The sequence below is a fragment of the Pteropus medius genome, unplaced genomic scaffold, assembly GCF_902729225.1.
Source record: "Pteropus medius unplaced genomic scaffold, Ma_sr-lr_union100, whole genome shotgun sequence".
In the NCBI taxonomy this organism is placed as follows: domain Eukaryota; kingdom Metazoa; phylum Chordata; class Mammalia; order Chiroptera; family Pteropodidae; genus Pteropus; species Pteropus medius.
In genome coordinates, this window is record NW_024355205.1 from 12,483,564 (window position 1) to 12,499,525 (window position 15,962).

General features: G+C 40.1%; 1 protein-coding gene across 1 annotated transcript in view; it reads right to left on the reverse strand.

Annotated features, from left to right (window-relative positions):
* Window positions 1-15,962, reverse strand: part of OTOL1 (otolin 1) — a 96,826-nt gene that overhangs the window by 48,370 nt on the left and 32,494 nt on the right. The window contains exon 2 of the mRNA XM_039857524.1: window positions 6,654-6,749. Within this exon, the coding sequence (XP_039713458.1) occupies window positions 6,654-6,749 (96 nt within the window). The remainder of the gene's footprint in view (window positions 1-6,653; window positions 6,750-15,962) is intronic.

Sequence of the window (15,962 nt, forward strand, 5' to 3'; positions counted from 1 at the left end):
AAAAGATAAACAGAGAACTACAGCAGAGGCAAAAGTTTAATCAGACAAGGTGGTTGGGCAATATTCTGAAGATAATGCCACTTAAAAATCATCCTAATAAATGAGCAGAAGCTAGTTCTGCCAAAAGTTCTCCAAAAAGGGGAACAATATTCCAAACAGCAAGCAGCCAAGCGAAGATCTTGAGGCAGGGAAGTCCTAGGAACTTTACTGCAGCCTAGTTGTGAAAAGAAGTTAACATAAAATTTAAATTAAAAAGCACTTATTACCCTTTCTTTTAAGAATCCTTTCTTTCTGTTTATAAGATACCAACAGAGTTTGATCAGTAGTAGCAGAAAAAATTTTGATCTTTCTAAAGACTTTAGGAAGACTAGGATTCTACATATTCATAGTATTTCTTTTGCATTGTCCTCCTCCCCTTCCTCCTAAAGCCATACAGGAGTTTGCACTTCTCCTCTGTCCCTCCAGATGCCACCAGCATTACCAGAAAGTTTGGTGTTAGTGACATTTCCCATAGCCCTCTCCAGACCGCTTCTTCAGCATCTACTGCTGTGGGCCGCGGTTTTAGGATGGGCTTTCTCTGGCTCTTATAATTCCCCCACCCACCTCCCACAAAACTCTGACACAATCCCTTTGAAAGGCTGCAGCCCTCTCTCCCCTGGAGGCTGGGAGGGGTTAGATGGACAGGCCATCCTTCTCCCTTACCAGTACTGAGTGGCCTGGGACTAGCTCACCAGGCAGCAAAGGCACATTCAGACGCTTTTCAGAAAGGGATCACGAAATGGGCTGTAGCTGGTGTAGATGCCTTTTCAAGCCTCTTCATTCTAAATATCTTTCTTCCCACAGGAAGAATTCTCAGCTCCTGGGTTCTTCTCCTGTCTCCCTCACAGTGCCCCAAGTAGGGGTTTCACAGTGTCGAGTGTCTTCTACCTCAACCAAGGAGATGGTTACACATCTCACCTCCCAAGGTCTTAGAAAAGGAGGAGTTGCAGTGCTGCAGGTTAATGAGCACCCATCTTCTAATTCAAGGCCTCTTTTTAAGTCTCACCAGTGAGAGTCGTGGTCCTGTTAGCGCCTTTCACAGTTGAGTAGCTCTTCTGGCGAGACTGGTGCATAAGATAGCCTGAGACTTTGCTCAGTCCATATCTAAGCATCTCTTTCTTACAGCCTCACCTTCAGCATCCTAGGATACTCGTGAGCACCCAAGGAAGAGTGTGGACTTTGGACTCCCAGGGACAGTTGGAACCACGATACCACGGTAAAATACTGCTGTTACAATGCTGTGAGACACAGGTAATAAAATCCTCTCAAACTCCTCTTGATGGGTACATAGTTCATTTGTATTCAAAAGGATAGACAGCATGCCCAGGGGGAAAACCCATGTGGCTTAATTATCTATCTCAGAAAAAAATCACTAAAATTTCTATAAAAATTAATTCCTAAATATCCTCCATTCAGTACTTTTGTGGAATAAACCTGGGAATAAATGTGATTAATGATGTGATGATCCCTATCGACAGAAAAGAAAATTAAGATGATGCATTCTTCTTCGCTAACTCCATGGTGCCTTCTCTCTTGTAGAGACCAAAACCTCTTATTGGAAAGATACTGGACATATGTACTTTGGCCTGGAAGGGTTCTCCGAGTTAGTTTTCCGGATACCTGTGTTTGTGTTCAAGACTGCTGGGCACCGCTTTTATCATCATCAGCAAGAAATCGAGAAGTATTTCGTAAACTTAATCATTTTATCCCAGTTTTCATTTTTATTGAAGTACACAATTCAATAATGATAGCTAGCTTTAGTAAAGAAAACTGGGATTTAGGCAATGAATGACAACCATCTAAGAAAAGGATCTCGACACTGGTTTTCTCCTGGTTTCTTCGTGTTTTCAGGCACAGTGTGGTTTAGTGGTATTTCTAACACACGAGCAGACTGATGGCCCGAAGCGATGCCTTTGCTGGAATCAGCCAGTTAAATCACTAGAAAACGGATTTCTTCTGGTCTATTTCATGTTTCTCTAAAATGTCTCCCAGTTTGTATTGGTAAATTGTTGTAAAATGATTGGTTCTCTGAGACCAATAATGCACGAATCCTCGCCTCGAAGAGTAATATTATTTTCCACTCCATCTATCTCACGTGGAAAATGGCGGCGGCGGCGGTGGAAGTTGCAGCAGACTGGGAAGCGGGTGAAACCTGGCCACCTGCGCCCGGATCATTGTCAGAGCTTTTGTTCACAGCAAGTCTGGACGAACAGAAGAGGTTTGTTTAAAACGCTTTGTTGCCCTGCAAGGCTAATAACCAGTTGGGCAGCGCCAAAAATAGAAAGAGGGTTCTAGGCCCCTAGACAGCTCATCAGAGTGCTTGTATTAGTAAATTGGAAATCACACACCCGAAAAAACAGGGCAGTAAATGCTATTGTAAAAGTGATTTAAAGAAACTCTCTGCTCCCCAAAGAGAAGGCTTTAATGGCTTCTCATATTTATTCACATATGTTGTTATATAACAGAAGTAAAGAAAGAAATAATGCTTAGAAGTCATTTTGGGGCAAAAACACAAATCTCTCATGATATGTGAGAGATGATTGTGAGTAAATACACCACTGTTATGGGGTGTTAATATACCACAAATTTGCTAGACTTTAATTTAGGTAGAAGTGACAAAATTTTAAATGAAATATCTATGTCTTTTTTTTTTTTACTTTACTAACTACCCACAAATAAGGGAAAAGTGCCAATAGATTATAAAATTAAATTAGAAAGTACAACCGAAAATGAAAGCAAAGAGATTTCACTTCATATTTAAAATAACAATGTTTTGCATTTAAATGAAATTCTACCTTAAAATATAGCATATGTTAAAAAAAGAAAAGCAAGTTTTATCTTGTGGAGGGGGTCAAATGTGCTCACATGGAGAACTGCTTATTCTACTCAAAACACTCACTAAGTATTATAATTTATACATCATTTTCTCACAGTCAAATGTTATGTATGGATTCGATTAAATTATAAATTTTAATATTATGTAAGAATTTTGTGGAAACTGTAGGATTTCAATTTGATTGTTATCATAAATATTTGGGAAAGTTCAAGTAACCCAAAGATTCTATACAACAGATGAACAGAAAAGAAAATATGTCTTACCCAGGAAAGTCCATTTGATCTGATAAATTGACTTCAGGTTACAAAAGCACCAGTTGTCACTAAGGCTGTCCTAGAGTAGAATCTTCCCTCTCCTTAAAGTGATGAAAAATAGATGAAAGAATTTCAGCCATGTTAGTCACATAGAAAATGTCGGGTTTATGAGGGGCACTTCTTACTGTTACTACAAACTCAGACCACCACCACTATCTACCACACACACACACACACACACACACACACACGCACATACACACACAGACGCACTCACACAATCAATAGTCCCTTTGTTGAATTTCTAGGGACTGAATGACCATTCGGCCTGTCCCCACTGTCACCTTTGCCCTCCACATTTTATCCAAAACAATGAGTAAATCCTGCATACTTAAAAAGGGGTTGGAATGAGTGTCTCGGAATTACAGTTGATGAACTTAAAGTCTAGTGATTCTGAATCTGACAACATCTGCCATACAGCCTGAGTCCAAACCTTGAACTCACGACTTACGGTCTGTGCCGCCTTGGGATTACCACTTATTCATCTGAGACTGTTTCCTCGTTTGTAAAAAAGACAGAGTTATATCAATTTGGTGCATTGTAGGGAGAATTATAGGTACTCTAAGTAAAGCACCCAACACCAGGTCTGTCACATGAGGTTGCTGCTCAATCATTTACACCTGTTAAACTCTTGATGTTTGGGGAACTGGATTCTCTCACTTTTGCTATTTGCACATAGTCTTCTTTTATTATTAAAAAAAAGTTATAAATTTTTTAAAAGAGAGGATGATTTGGTCACTCTAGAGTGGTCCGCCTTCTCTTTTTCAGGTTTATTTTGCTGCTTGATTCCATTTGCATTGGAAGGTATATTCATTTGCTAGGGCTGTAACAAAGTGCCACACACAAGTGGTTTAAACAACAGAAACATTGTCTCACAATTTTAGAGGCTGAAAGTCCAAGATTAAGATGTCAGCCGTGTTGATTCCTTCTGAGTTCTGTGAGGAAGAATCTCTGTCACATCTCTCCCCCAGCTTCTTCTTTTGCTGTCAATCTTTGGCATTTCTTGGTTTGTAGAATCATCACCCCGATCTCTGCCTTTATCTTCACATGGTGTTCTTCTTGTGTGCCTTTCTGTGTCCAAAGTTCTCCTTTTTATAAGAGCACTAATAAAATTGGATTAAACCTACTCCAGTATGACCTCATCTGCAAGGACCCTTTTTCCAAATAAGGACACATTCTGAAGTGGGGGATGGGGTAGGACTTCAGCATATGAAGTAGGGAGAAGTGGGTGGCACAACTCATCCTGTAACAGAGGTTGTAAGACTCTCATAATTTCTATGAGCTTTCTGGACTATAAGCTCCAAAGGAAACAAGCAGGACCTGATTATAACAATGGTCACCATTGCAAGTCGTTTGTGATGGAGCATGAATGTGTAACATCATGTAAGTACATAAGAGAAAGACTCTAGCCTTCTGACACAACAGAGGATCTTTTCAGGATTTTATCTAATTTTTTAAAAGTAGAAACACCGCAATTCATGTCTTAAATTTATTGTTTACTTTCATGTAGTTTAAAAAATATATTGAAATCAGGTTTCAGGAGTTGCTGCTTCCCTACCCAGCCTCCCTTACTAGTTCTTTTGCTAATAAAATTTACGAGTGAAAGAATCATTACTTCTACAGCATGATTGCTAATAGCCATAGTAACTCCATCCTAGGTCTGGAATGTGATTTATTTGAAAGTCCCTAATTGTTGAACATTTCAGTGGTTTGTAGCTGTTAAGCTTTCAAAACAATTCTGAAATGCACATAATAGCAATTTGGGGGAGGGTGGAGGGGCACAAATTGTCTAATTGCTTCCCAGAAATAATTTAGACATTTATCCTTAACATTTTGGAGCATGGGACTCTGAGACTCTGATGGAACTTTCATCTCTTCTCAGAAAAAAAGGAAAATCCACGCAAAAATTTTCATGCAATTTTAGGAAAACTCCTCCCCAAAAGGGACTCCAGGCTAGGAACTTGGTACTAATTTCTGCTCCTATCGACAATGTAAATTCCCGTTGGCTCTCGCCTTCACTTTTATTTCAAACTTTTTACTGATTTCACAGACAAAAACAATAACATTCTTTATTTAATTTATATTTTTTGATTGCTTATGAAATGTGAATACTTTTTTTAAAAGTTGATTGGTCATGTGTATTTCTTATACATTGCTTATTTAAGTCTGTTACATGATTCAGATTTTAAATATTAAATTAAAATTTTTAACTCAATACTCTAAAAGCAGATGATAAATTGGAAGCATCAATCCCTAGGCATTTCCTGAACTAAACACTTGGAAGGCTTTTATTTGAGAGTAGCAGATTCGGATACTGCTTATCTCATGTTTTCCACTAGAGGGCAATATTAGCTCATCTATTATTCTCCGGCTTCTACATCACGCAGACTAGGATCAATTTGTCACCTAGTGTTTTTCTGAAAAATACTTGCAAATAGTAAAGAGTTATAAATACTTCATTATGTATATAACATATTGTTATATAAAAATAATGATTTTAAATTTTCTATTTAGTTTGTTTCAGCACAAGACAATGTACCAATGGAATTTCAATAATTATAATCGATGCTTCAAATGAAAACTATGCCTTTATTAGCATTCATTATTACATAAATTTACTTAAATTATCATTATTTATAGAATGGTGTTTGCAGTACGATTTATAATTAAAATTTCATAAACCATTAGCATAAGCTGAGGAAAGACAATTGATTTCTGAAGAGCATCTTGAAAGAGAACTAGATTGTTTTGATTCCAAATATTTTGTCCCATTAGTTGACCATGTATGTAAAGCATGATTTTTTTCATTCAATAAATATTTACTGACCACCTGCATTTGCAGGGCCTTCTTCTGGGGCCTGCAAATACAGCAATGACGAAACCCCTCACCTTCAGGAGTTTACATGCTAGCGTGGTAAAGCAGGGAGGATATACAAACACGTATGTCTTATATAAACACTAGAAGGTTATCGGTGCTGAGAGGAAAATAAAGCTGGGAAGGGAGGCAGAACCCACTGGGGAAATAGAAGTGGCCAGTGGAAGCTTCATGTGAGATTGACATGTGAGCAGAGAATTGAGAGAGTTCTGACAAAAGGTCATTCCACATGGAGAAGGAACATCAAGTGCAAGGGTCTTGAGGCAGGAGTGGATCTGACTGGTGAGAAAGAGCTAGGACACCAGGGTGGCAGAGAGAAGTGACTAGTGGAGAGAGAGAAGGCCAGAGGGTGGAGAGCCTTGGCTGCCAGCAGCAGACTTAGCCTTTTACGCCCCCTATGACTGGAGAGCTTTGTCCCAGATCTCTACGTGTCACATTTTCACATCATTCTGTCCTCTTATTAAATGTCACCATCTCAGAAATATTTTCCCTGAATGGCTATTTAACCACACAATCTCTACGCCCCCTCTTGGTGGTCACCGTCCAGTCATTGCCTTTATTTTGCTTTGATTTTCTTCCATGTCCTTACCATTCCTGACATTCTGTGGGGTGTCTCTGTACTGGTTTTACTTCCCTCATTCATGAAGACGGCAAACAACCCCGGTTTCACTCTTCTCTCCAGCATCTAGAACACAGCACACAGAGAAGCTGCTCAGTGAATACATGGTGAGTGAATGAATTGATGTGACTCAATTGAGCCAGAAAAGAAAGAATAAAGTGTTGGAGCTGGCAGAAACCATGTAGTATTTGGGATATACTTACACGAATAAAGGTTGGTTATTTATCTGAAATTCAAACTTAATCGGGCATCCTGTATTTCATTTCACAACTCTACCCCCAGATATTTTAATTGCTGGCAAAACACACCAAACCATGATACATCCAAGGGAGTGCTGAGTTAATGTAGTTAGGAGGTGACATGGCTTAGTGTGAAAGACACAGAACAATCAGGGTCATTTAGGTAGTGCTGGGATCGTGTGGCTGTTGAATGTTGCTTTTAGGAAACTTACTTTCTTGTGTGCTATAAAGAAATATGATTCAATTATTTGTTCAATAAATACAATGTGCCAAGCGCTGGCCCAGCATGTAAGTTCTCCTATAATAGGACAAACTTTTCTACATCTCGCTTTTTACTTATACTTTATTGACGAGTCTTTCAAGTTTATTACTTTATTAAAAATTGTATCTACTCACTCTTGGCAGAATCATAAAAGAAGTCAGTTCTTGTTTTTGCTGAAGGATAAATGATTCTATGGCAGGAATTATATACAAAATGAGTCTTTCAGTCTGACTGTGCCTGAAGGCTTGTTCTGCGCCCTCTTCATAACTCCCCCCACACTAACTTAAGGTCACAGGCTCATGAACTTGTATTGTATCTATGTATCCCATTATCTTCATCAGCAATATACGTTGTTATTGAAAATACATATATTCCCACTGCCACCAGCTCCCCTGGCAAACATTAGTGATTGTTTGTCCCTTGACTTTTAAAAGGGGCATCTTCAATGTGGCTGCCTTTTCTTTCTTGTTTAGATCTGTTTCCTTTCTGTTCAGTTGGCAGCATTTAGTTAACATTGGGTTACTTCGGGTTCTATGAAACACCTAATCCATACCATGGGTCTTTCATCAGGGAAAAGAGAGGGCATGACATAAATTCACTAACAGTTTCCCACAAGATTAATATGATTTGAAATCTCTCAGTGGAGGTCTGTATTTTCATTCTCATACTTGACAGTGAAGATGATAAGATTAGTAAAAATCACTTAAAAGGAGGGAGAAATGTTAGTTCCCTTAAAAAAAAAAAAAAAAAAAAAAACTAGGAATGTTGCTCTCTAGTGCAGCATTGAAAAATAAATTGATATGAACAAACCGAAATTGCTTAGTCAGACTTTGATGATCCTATCATTTCAACTCTTCGGGCATATTTTGGAAGAAATGTGCTCTCCCCACAGAAAATGACTCTGTGCGCTCTTCAATGGTGGTTGCAGTTACTTGAGGTCCTTGTGCCTGAGAGGTCCTAATTCTGGGATCACAGGGCCCAACCTGCCCATCTGGAAGTTCTGACAAGGGACAACGGGCCCATAGGTAGGTAACAGAAGAAGAGAGGAAGAGTCAGCTTGGAGGTGGAAAGAGGAAGAGAGACAGCAAGAACAGAGCGGAGGAATGAGGAGCCAGAGAAGCCGTAACCAGCTCTTCTGAAGGCTGCATGTAGGAAACACTGAAACCCCCACCCCCCGCCCCAGCAGCCCCTCTGGCCACAGGGTGCTGCACTCCCCACAGTCACAGAGCAGATCTTCCTACTGCAAAAAGCTCAAACACTGCAACAACACCATTACTGTGGTCCTGTCTACCACTGTAAACTTATCATATAGTTTTTCAGCCTATCAATTATTAAAGCTCTAAAAAACTCAAGTGATGTAAATTAAATTCATAGGCCCAGGGTGTGCGGGCCAGACCTGGATGACGGCCTTGCAAATTTTTTCACCCTATACTCAGCTGTGCACAGAAACCCCTCTGCTTATTTATGTTCTATAATTTTTGATATTTTTTTGTGGGCCCCTACCCCACTAAGGGAGAAAAATACAAATCTAATCCAATTGACAAACTCCACGAAATAAGTAGCCTGTTTGGGTAACTCGGGCTTTCTGAGGAGAAGCCTAAGCATCTTAAACTTCCTCCATCTCCCCTGCTCTTCTCTCAGATGGTGGCCCAGTAAATGGTGTGGGGGCCCCAGTATACACACACCATGCTCTGCCTTCCATCTCCTATTCCTGGTCATGGTTCCCCACCTGGCATCTATTGTTCACACTAGCCTGAGGTATTGTCAGGTCTTCCTCAGATGGGCCTGACAAGGTCTGATTTTCAACTTCCATTCTACCTCCAGCCCAGGTAGGCCACCCTATCCTTACTTAGAGTGTCACTTTGTCCTGACCACATTAAGTTCACCCATCAGTGCCTTTAGCTATCTAGATAGTTCTCTCTATCATTCATGGAAACTTCTAGAAAGGAGATATTCTGGAGAATCAGGCTCTCACTCCATCTACTTGACCCTGCAGCTGCCCACGTTGTTATGGGAAGAGTCACTCTATGAGATTTCCTCCTCCTCACAGAGGAAGTAGGGTAAAAGCCACCCTTCCTTCACATCTGCCCTCGCTCTGCCTAAAACATGCAGCTCTTCAGCTTAGATGGGATCACTCGGACGTCTTGTCTCACCAAGTGACCTTCTGCGTCTATTACCTCCTTCCTCCCACGTCGATGGGCTCGCCTCTTTCTCTTCTGTTCTGTCCCGGATGTACCTGGCACGATATGGGTGATGCGCTCAGTCTAAACAGTGCCCACATAGGACCCACCCTAACCCTCCCTGAAGCCTTCGTCAACAGGCTTGAAGGTAAAAGATTGGAAGAAAAAAAAAATGATCATAGGACAAAACAAAAATACATGTGTCGATATTTTCCAAAATGTGATTTCTTTACATCTATTTTCTCAGAAGCAGAACTTCTGAACTTCTTTCAAGAGTTTCTTCACAGGCTTTTACCTTCCAATTTGCCAGTACATCTACACCATTCCAAAGACGCCTTTTCACTCTCTCATTTAAAAACAATGGGAAACAGAACAAACCCACCAAACCGGTTTTCCCAGCTTTGATGTCATGTCAAAAGCAGCCTGCAGTAAGGGACCAGAGGCTGCAGAAAAGCCATGTGTAAGGATGTAAACACAGGATTCAATTCAGAGAGAAAATGACTCACAGAATTTGGGACAAACTAAAATATGTTTTGAAAATCTAAGGCTAGCATTGTTAATGAAATAGACTTGTTGTATATGGTGGCGAACACACATCCATAATTACTTTAATGATCTTCAGCATCACATAGTGAGGACACACCTGCCAGTCTCAAAAGGTGAGCACTGCCCTATGAAACTTATCACATAAACCCAGTTTTATCTGGCTTCTTTTTAAAATTAATCGTCCAGTGTGGTTGTCTAATTGAATAATGCTTTAATTTCATTTGAGTTCCTTTAGGAATCAGTCCAAATACTAACGTAATTTTGGCATAAGAGCAAAAAGACTGACTCTCATTACTTGTCATTTACAGGTATTACGTGTCCTTCCGAGTATTGACTAGATCTCAAGGAAAAGTTGAAGATTATTCCTATTAAAGTCTCAAACGTGGTCATGCATTGCTTAACGACAGGGATATGTCCTGAGAAATGTGCTGTTAGGTGGTTTTGTCGTTATGCAAACATCATAGAGTATATTTACACAAACTTAAACAGTATATAGCCTACTACTGAAATTGTATGTGCGACATGTTCATATGACAGGCAGTGCAGTAGGTTTGTTTACACCAGCATCACCACAAAGGCATGAGTAATCTAGTGTAGGCCGTGAAATCTGGCTTTTCTTTTTGCAACGCAAGCGCCTCACTAAGCTTTACTTGCCTAGGCATGCACGCCAAAGAGGCATCCATTTCAGAGGCCACTCCTTCGGGAAGGCCATTGCCAGACAAGACTAGATAAAGAGCCAGCCTCCTCCTCCACACTGAGGCTTCTTTGGTTTAGAGATCCTGGTTGATTTAGATATGTAATAATTTAGGCTTCTTGGTTTGTTTTTTTTTTTCTCTTCCTGTGCTTTAAATTCCCACTCTTATGTTTTAAACTCACCAATAAAGCATGAGCCTTCAAAACCCTGAAGGAAAAAAGTGAAGATAGGGAAAATACAAAATGGAGTCACTTTAACTAAGCCGCTAAATTATTAACATTATGAAGGATGAGTCATGAGGAACCGACTCTGGTTTCTTTGTTTGTTTGTCGTCTTAACTAGCCTGGGAGCTTAAACTTTTGAACTTTCCAGTCCTGTATCAATGCCCAGACATATCTCAATCTGCAGAGAAACCTCTGACTGTCCCCTGAAGGACTTAGGATGTGATCACAGTGCAGACCACCTGGATCCAGTATCTGGACCATCCGACATCTGGCAGATAACCATCCTAAACCAGCCCCAGGACTAAGAATGCAGGACTGACTATTTTCTCAGGGATGTGACTTTTCCGAGAAGAGTTCAGCTTTCTTTTTTAGAACACTTTTGGGGTTCTGCCTAGCCATGTTTCCAGTTTGCAGACTCTAAGACCCTTGAATAAATCTTTGTCATTTATTTCGAACCAAAGCCTCCTGACTCTTTATGAGCTGCTTCAACTCCCCTGACCCCAATAAATGCAGAACCCGGGGCCCGTGCTCTCCCTCCTCCTCTCTCCACTCTTTCCCCCAACCTCGGGTGCCCTGTGGCATGCCCCGCACACTCCAGGGCCCGTAAGTAGTAAATTCTTTTTTTCTTTGACGTTTCCTCATGGTTATCAGTGAAGGGCATCTTGTAGTCATAATAAGAACCATGAAGGGAGGTCTGGTCATGGCATTGGATTAGAAGGGAGAGATGTCCGTTCGAAGCTCACCGAGGCCCAGGTGAGCATCCCCAAGCGTTTCTCCCCATAGCATTGCCATCCATAGACTGAGATGGCACAAAACAGCAATGTGTTGCCCTGTGACATAAGGACAGCTATGATGTCATTCGGCGATAGGAATTTTTCAGCTCCATTATGATCTTATGGGACCACCGTTGTACATGCGGTCCATCATTTGGTCCATGACCAAAATGTCGTTATGCAGTGCATGATTATAGATTCTGGGTGAAGGTATTTGCATGGTGACCATTGCAGGCACTGTTTTTAAAAGTCATTCCTAATCGCATACATTTTATTCAATTAAATTGATAAAATATCCATTCTATATTGTTTTTAGCAGGGTGTCTTCAGTGTTTACATAACAGTTTCACTGTCTGTCATGTATCACTTAGATCCAAAATCAAGAAGAATAAGTCTCTGCTTTGGAACCATGATAGTTTTAAAGGGGGAGGAGGGGAAAAGAGTTATGAAGTGGTGCCGAGATGTGTTGAAAAATATAGCTATGAAGAAATTCCTGGGAAAACAGGCATAAATAGGAAGATTAAACTAAGAATACCAGGTCTACTCAAGCTCCTTAGTTAAACTTCCCTGAAATCCAATGTAATTTTTAACCAAGATATAAAATGTCCCTGAGAAAACCATAACCTTTTAAAAACTGGAGCCCAGTCTTTTTTTTTCATTTCAAAATCTACATTTTTATAACAAAGAAACATGAATATTTATCTATAAACTCCTACTGTTCTCTGTTTGTATGTGTATTAGTTTACTTACTATGGACAAACTTCTCTATATGCTCATCCACCTCAGCACACACACACGAGCTCACACACACACTACACACATTACATGCCACACACATACCCGATTATAAACTAGGGTGAGGGTTATACCTTAATCTTTTTTAATCTTCCACAATTCTTATTCTAGTTCTCGTAAATGTTAGGTGCTTAGTAAATGTTGATCAAGTTGAAACTGATGTTCAATGGTTTAAAATTTAAGCTCAAGAAAGAATTTCTAAACAAGATATCTAAAAGACTCCATGATTGTATGGTAAACTGGTGTAGTGTGCAGAATAAATTCTATTATTTCATCGGATCCGTTATTATACCTAGGTTCAGCAGAAATTCTGCTGATAAGTCAATATGGTAAACTTCCAGAGTTTTAGATTGCCTATTCAAAACCTAAAGCTGTTTTGACGAAAGGTATATCAAATAGACTTATGACACTGGTTTCTGATTAAATTAGTGCTGGATAAGCTTTATTGCTTCCTTTTAATGTCTCACCACTGATGGCTCAGCACAGAAAGGCTGAATTTAATTGTGTTGTATCAGGTTTCAGAAAGGATAGCTGTCCTTCCAGATTCTACCCACTTTTCCCTCTAGAACAATTTCTTTTCATTAAAGAGATAAGTGTCTGGTTGGGGCGGGGGAGTATTGTTTTGTTTTATTTTGTTTCGTTTTTAAATTAAGAGTGGCTCAAAATTAAAGACCTAGAAAAAGTACATACATGAGATTAAAACAAATGAATACAGCTTTGATGAAGCAGAGTAACTAGAAGCGAAGGGGAGAGAAAGGAAAAAGGGAGCAAAGATGTGAGTAAAAGTTATTTCAGTGAAAATGAAAAACAAAAATAGACAGAAGTGAGTTTTTGTGACTTTAAAGACATTACCTAGGCAAGGCCAGGACCATATCTGTTCCTGAGTAGGTCACCCCTTGTCAGGCTGCCTAGACCTCAGTAGATCTCAAAAAATCTTGGTTATACCTCTCGAAATTGAACACATATATACATCACCTAGGGATCTTATAAAATGCAGGTTTTCACCCAGGGTGTGTGGGGTGGGTACTAAGAGTCTGCATTTCTCACAAACTTCCAGGGGATGCTGATGCCGTCTGGGTGCCACACTCCACATAGAAAGGTCTTAGTTGACGCACTAAGCAAGAAAACTGGTTTTCTTGTCTTAAAATATAGAATGGGGTTTCTCAACTTTGACACTCAACATTTTGGGCTGGATGACACTTTATTGTGGGAGACTGTCCTGCACATTGTCAGATGTTTAGCAGCATCTCTGTCCTCTACCCACTGGATGACAGTAGCAAATCTCTTAATTATGACAATCAAAAATGTGTCCAGATACTGCTAAATGTCCCCTGGGAGGCAAAATCACCCCAGCTGAGAATCACTGAAATAAGAAATGTGTTGAGGATCTTAGGGAAAGGCCACTAGGTAAATGCATACATCTTTATAAAAGCAGCCCTATGTCTTTCGGTTCTGTGCCAGCCCTGATGCTTATCTGACCTTGGCTTCCCTTTAAAAATAATGGGGCAAGGAGGTGGGGGAACAGTGGCACAAGCCTTCATGCCAGCACCTAAGATGAAAATATTACAACTCGGCCAAGTGCAGCCTGGCTTCTCTCCAGGGGAACTTGCCATCCAAGAATCACCCCCATTTGTTGCAGAGCTGGAAAGATCTGAGAATTTCCTAGCATCTAGAAGAAATAAAATTCTTTGTACCTATTCTTAGGGGTTAGATAAATGTTAAATTAGTAGAAACTTTTACTATTTCAGCAATGTTAAATCATATACATACGCACAAATGTAGTTTTAATATCACCTATACAATGTATCTCAGAGATTCCTTCCTTCCTTCCTTGTATTTGTCAGGGAAGGGGAAAATCCCCCACCTTCTTCTGTTTTTATAGCTGGACTAATAACATAATAATAAAATAGACACAAGACTAGATCAACAGGAGAAAAACCAATTTAATACATGCACGCGGGAGAATCACGATATAATGCTCAGATCATAAAACGAGTCTCAAAGGAATGATTGAACTGGGTACCTTTTTATGCTTTTTGGACAAAGAAACAATAAATTTGTGAGAAATTGACAGGACAAAGAAAGTCAGTGCTCATTAAAAAGCAGTCTAAGCAAGGTTTGGGCTCCTATAGCAAATTACTAAAGGTATTACAGGGTTTGTTTATGTGTGCTTTTTCCACGCAGGACTTTTTAACTCTTAGAGCATTTACTAAAAAGGGTTTGCTTTATTTATTTATTTTTATTTTTTATTTTTATTTTTTAGGCGAGGCAACCCTTGGTTGACCTCACAGATTGCAAGGACCTCATCAGCTTATAAACCCTTATTTTTTTTATTTTTTATGCCTATAGCACCTTGTCTTCCCAGGTGGTCTCCCATCCAAGTACTAACCAGGCCCGACACTGCTTAGCTTCTGAGATCAGACAGATCGGCCTTGTTCAGGGTAGCATGGCTGTAGCCTAAAAAGGGTTTATAATTGTGAATCCTTCCTCTGTCTATTTGAGATGTATATGTATCTCCTTTGTATATGTATCAGGAGTGCCTTTCTCAAGTATATGAGAGCCACTCCTTTGGAATATAATCATTAGGAAGGATAGGGCCTCTTTCTAATCTCTGTGGGAGGTTGGGATCCTGACTTTTGTCATTGACAAATAGCACCTGCTGCTGCTTTGTCTCTTTACACAGACCAACCCTTTGTCATTTCCCACTTGAGCCCCCAGACTCTCCCCATCTCTACTGGGACAACAAGGCAGAATTTCCTTGTTGTCAATTCTTTTAGACATTGATTAGTACCTCATATTCCAACCTCCCCCCAACCTCTGTCATTATCTACCATCTGCTCCCATTTATCTGTTGAGTCTTTCCCCAAACAGAGATAGCATCTGGGAAAGTGATCCTAGGGGCAGACTGGTTGTATACCCTGCAGGAGGTCTAGTACTTGAAGTAGCCCTCATTGATCTAACTCCCCAAAATACTCAGAAACTGTAGCCCACACCAGGAGCCCCCCACCAGCTGGAGAAAGAGTAAAGACATAAAATAGAGTTGCTATAGTTAAGCTGCCAAAATACTAAAATCAAGTAAGCCAAGGCATGAGGAAGCAATTCTACCCTTGCTTTAACTAGTCTGGGAACTTAAACTTTGAAACTCTCCGATTATGCCTAAAGCTACATATATATGTCACATATCCATTATCCATACCTCCAGACACCAGATATCTGGGAGGTTATGATCTCAGACCAATCCAGAAGCTGAGAATGCAAGACCGATTCTACTCAGAAATGTACTTTTTACAGTAAGAACTCTTAGCTTTTCCTTCTTCTTTGGAAGACTCTGAGTATTGCCAAGTTGTGTTTCCAGTTTGCAAACCCTAAGACCCCTGAATAGACCATTATCATTTATTCTAGCCAAAACCTCCTGATTCATTTACACTACGTTGACATGGCAAATTAACTGAAACTCCTGCTCCTCCCAGGTGTGGTGGAGAAGGAAAGGTCTTCCCAGGTGGGAGGCGATGAAAACACTGCTCTTGATGCTTTTTCCTTCCCCTTTTATCCTGCATCCATAGGAT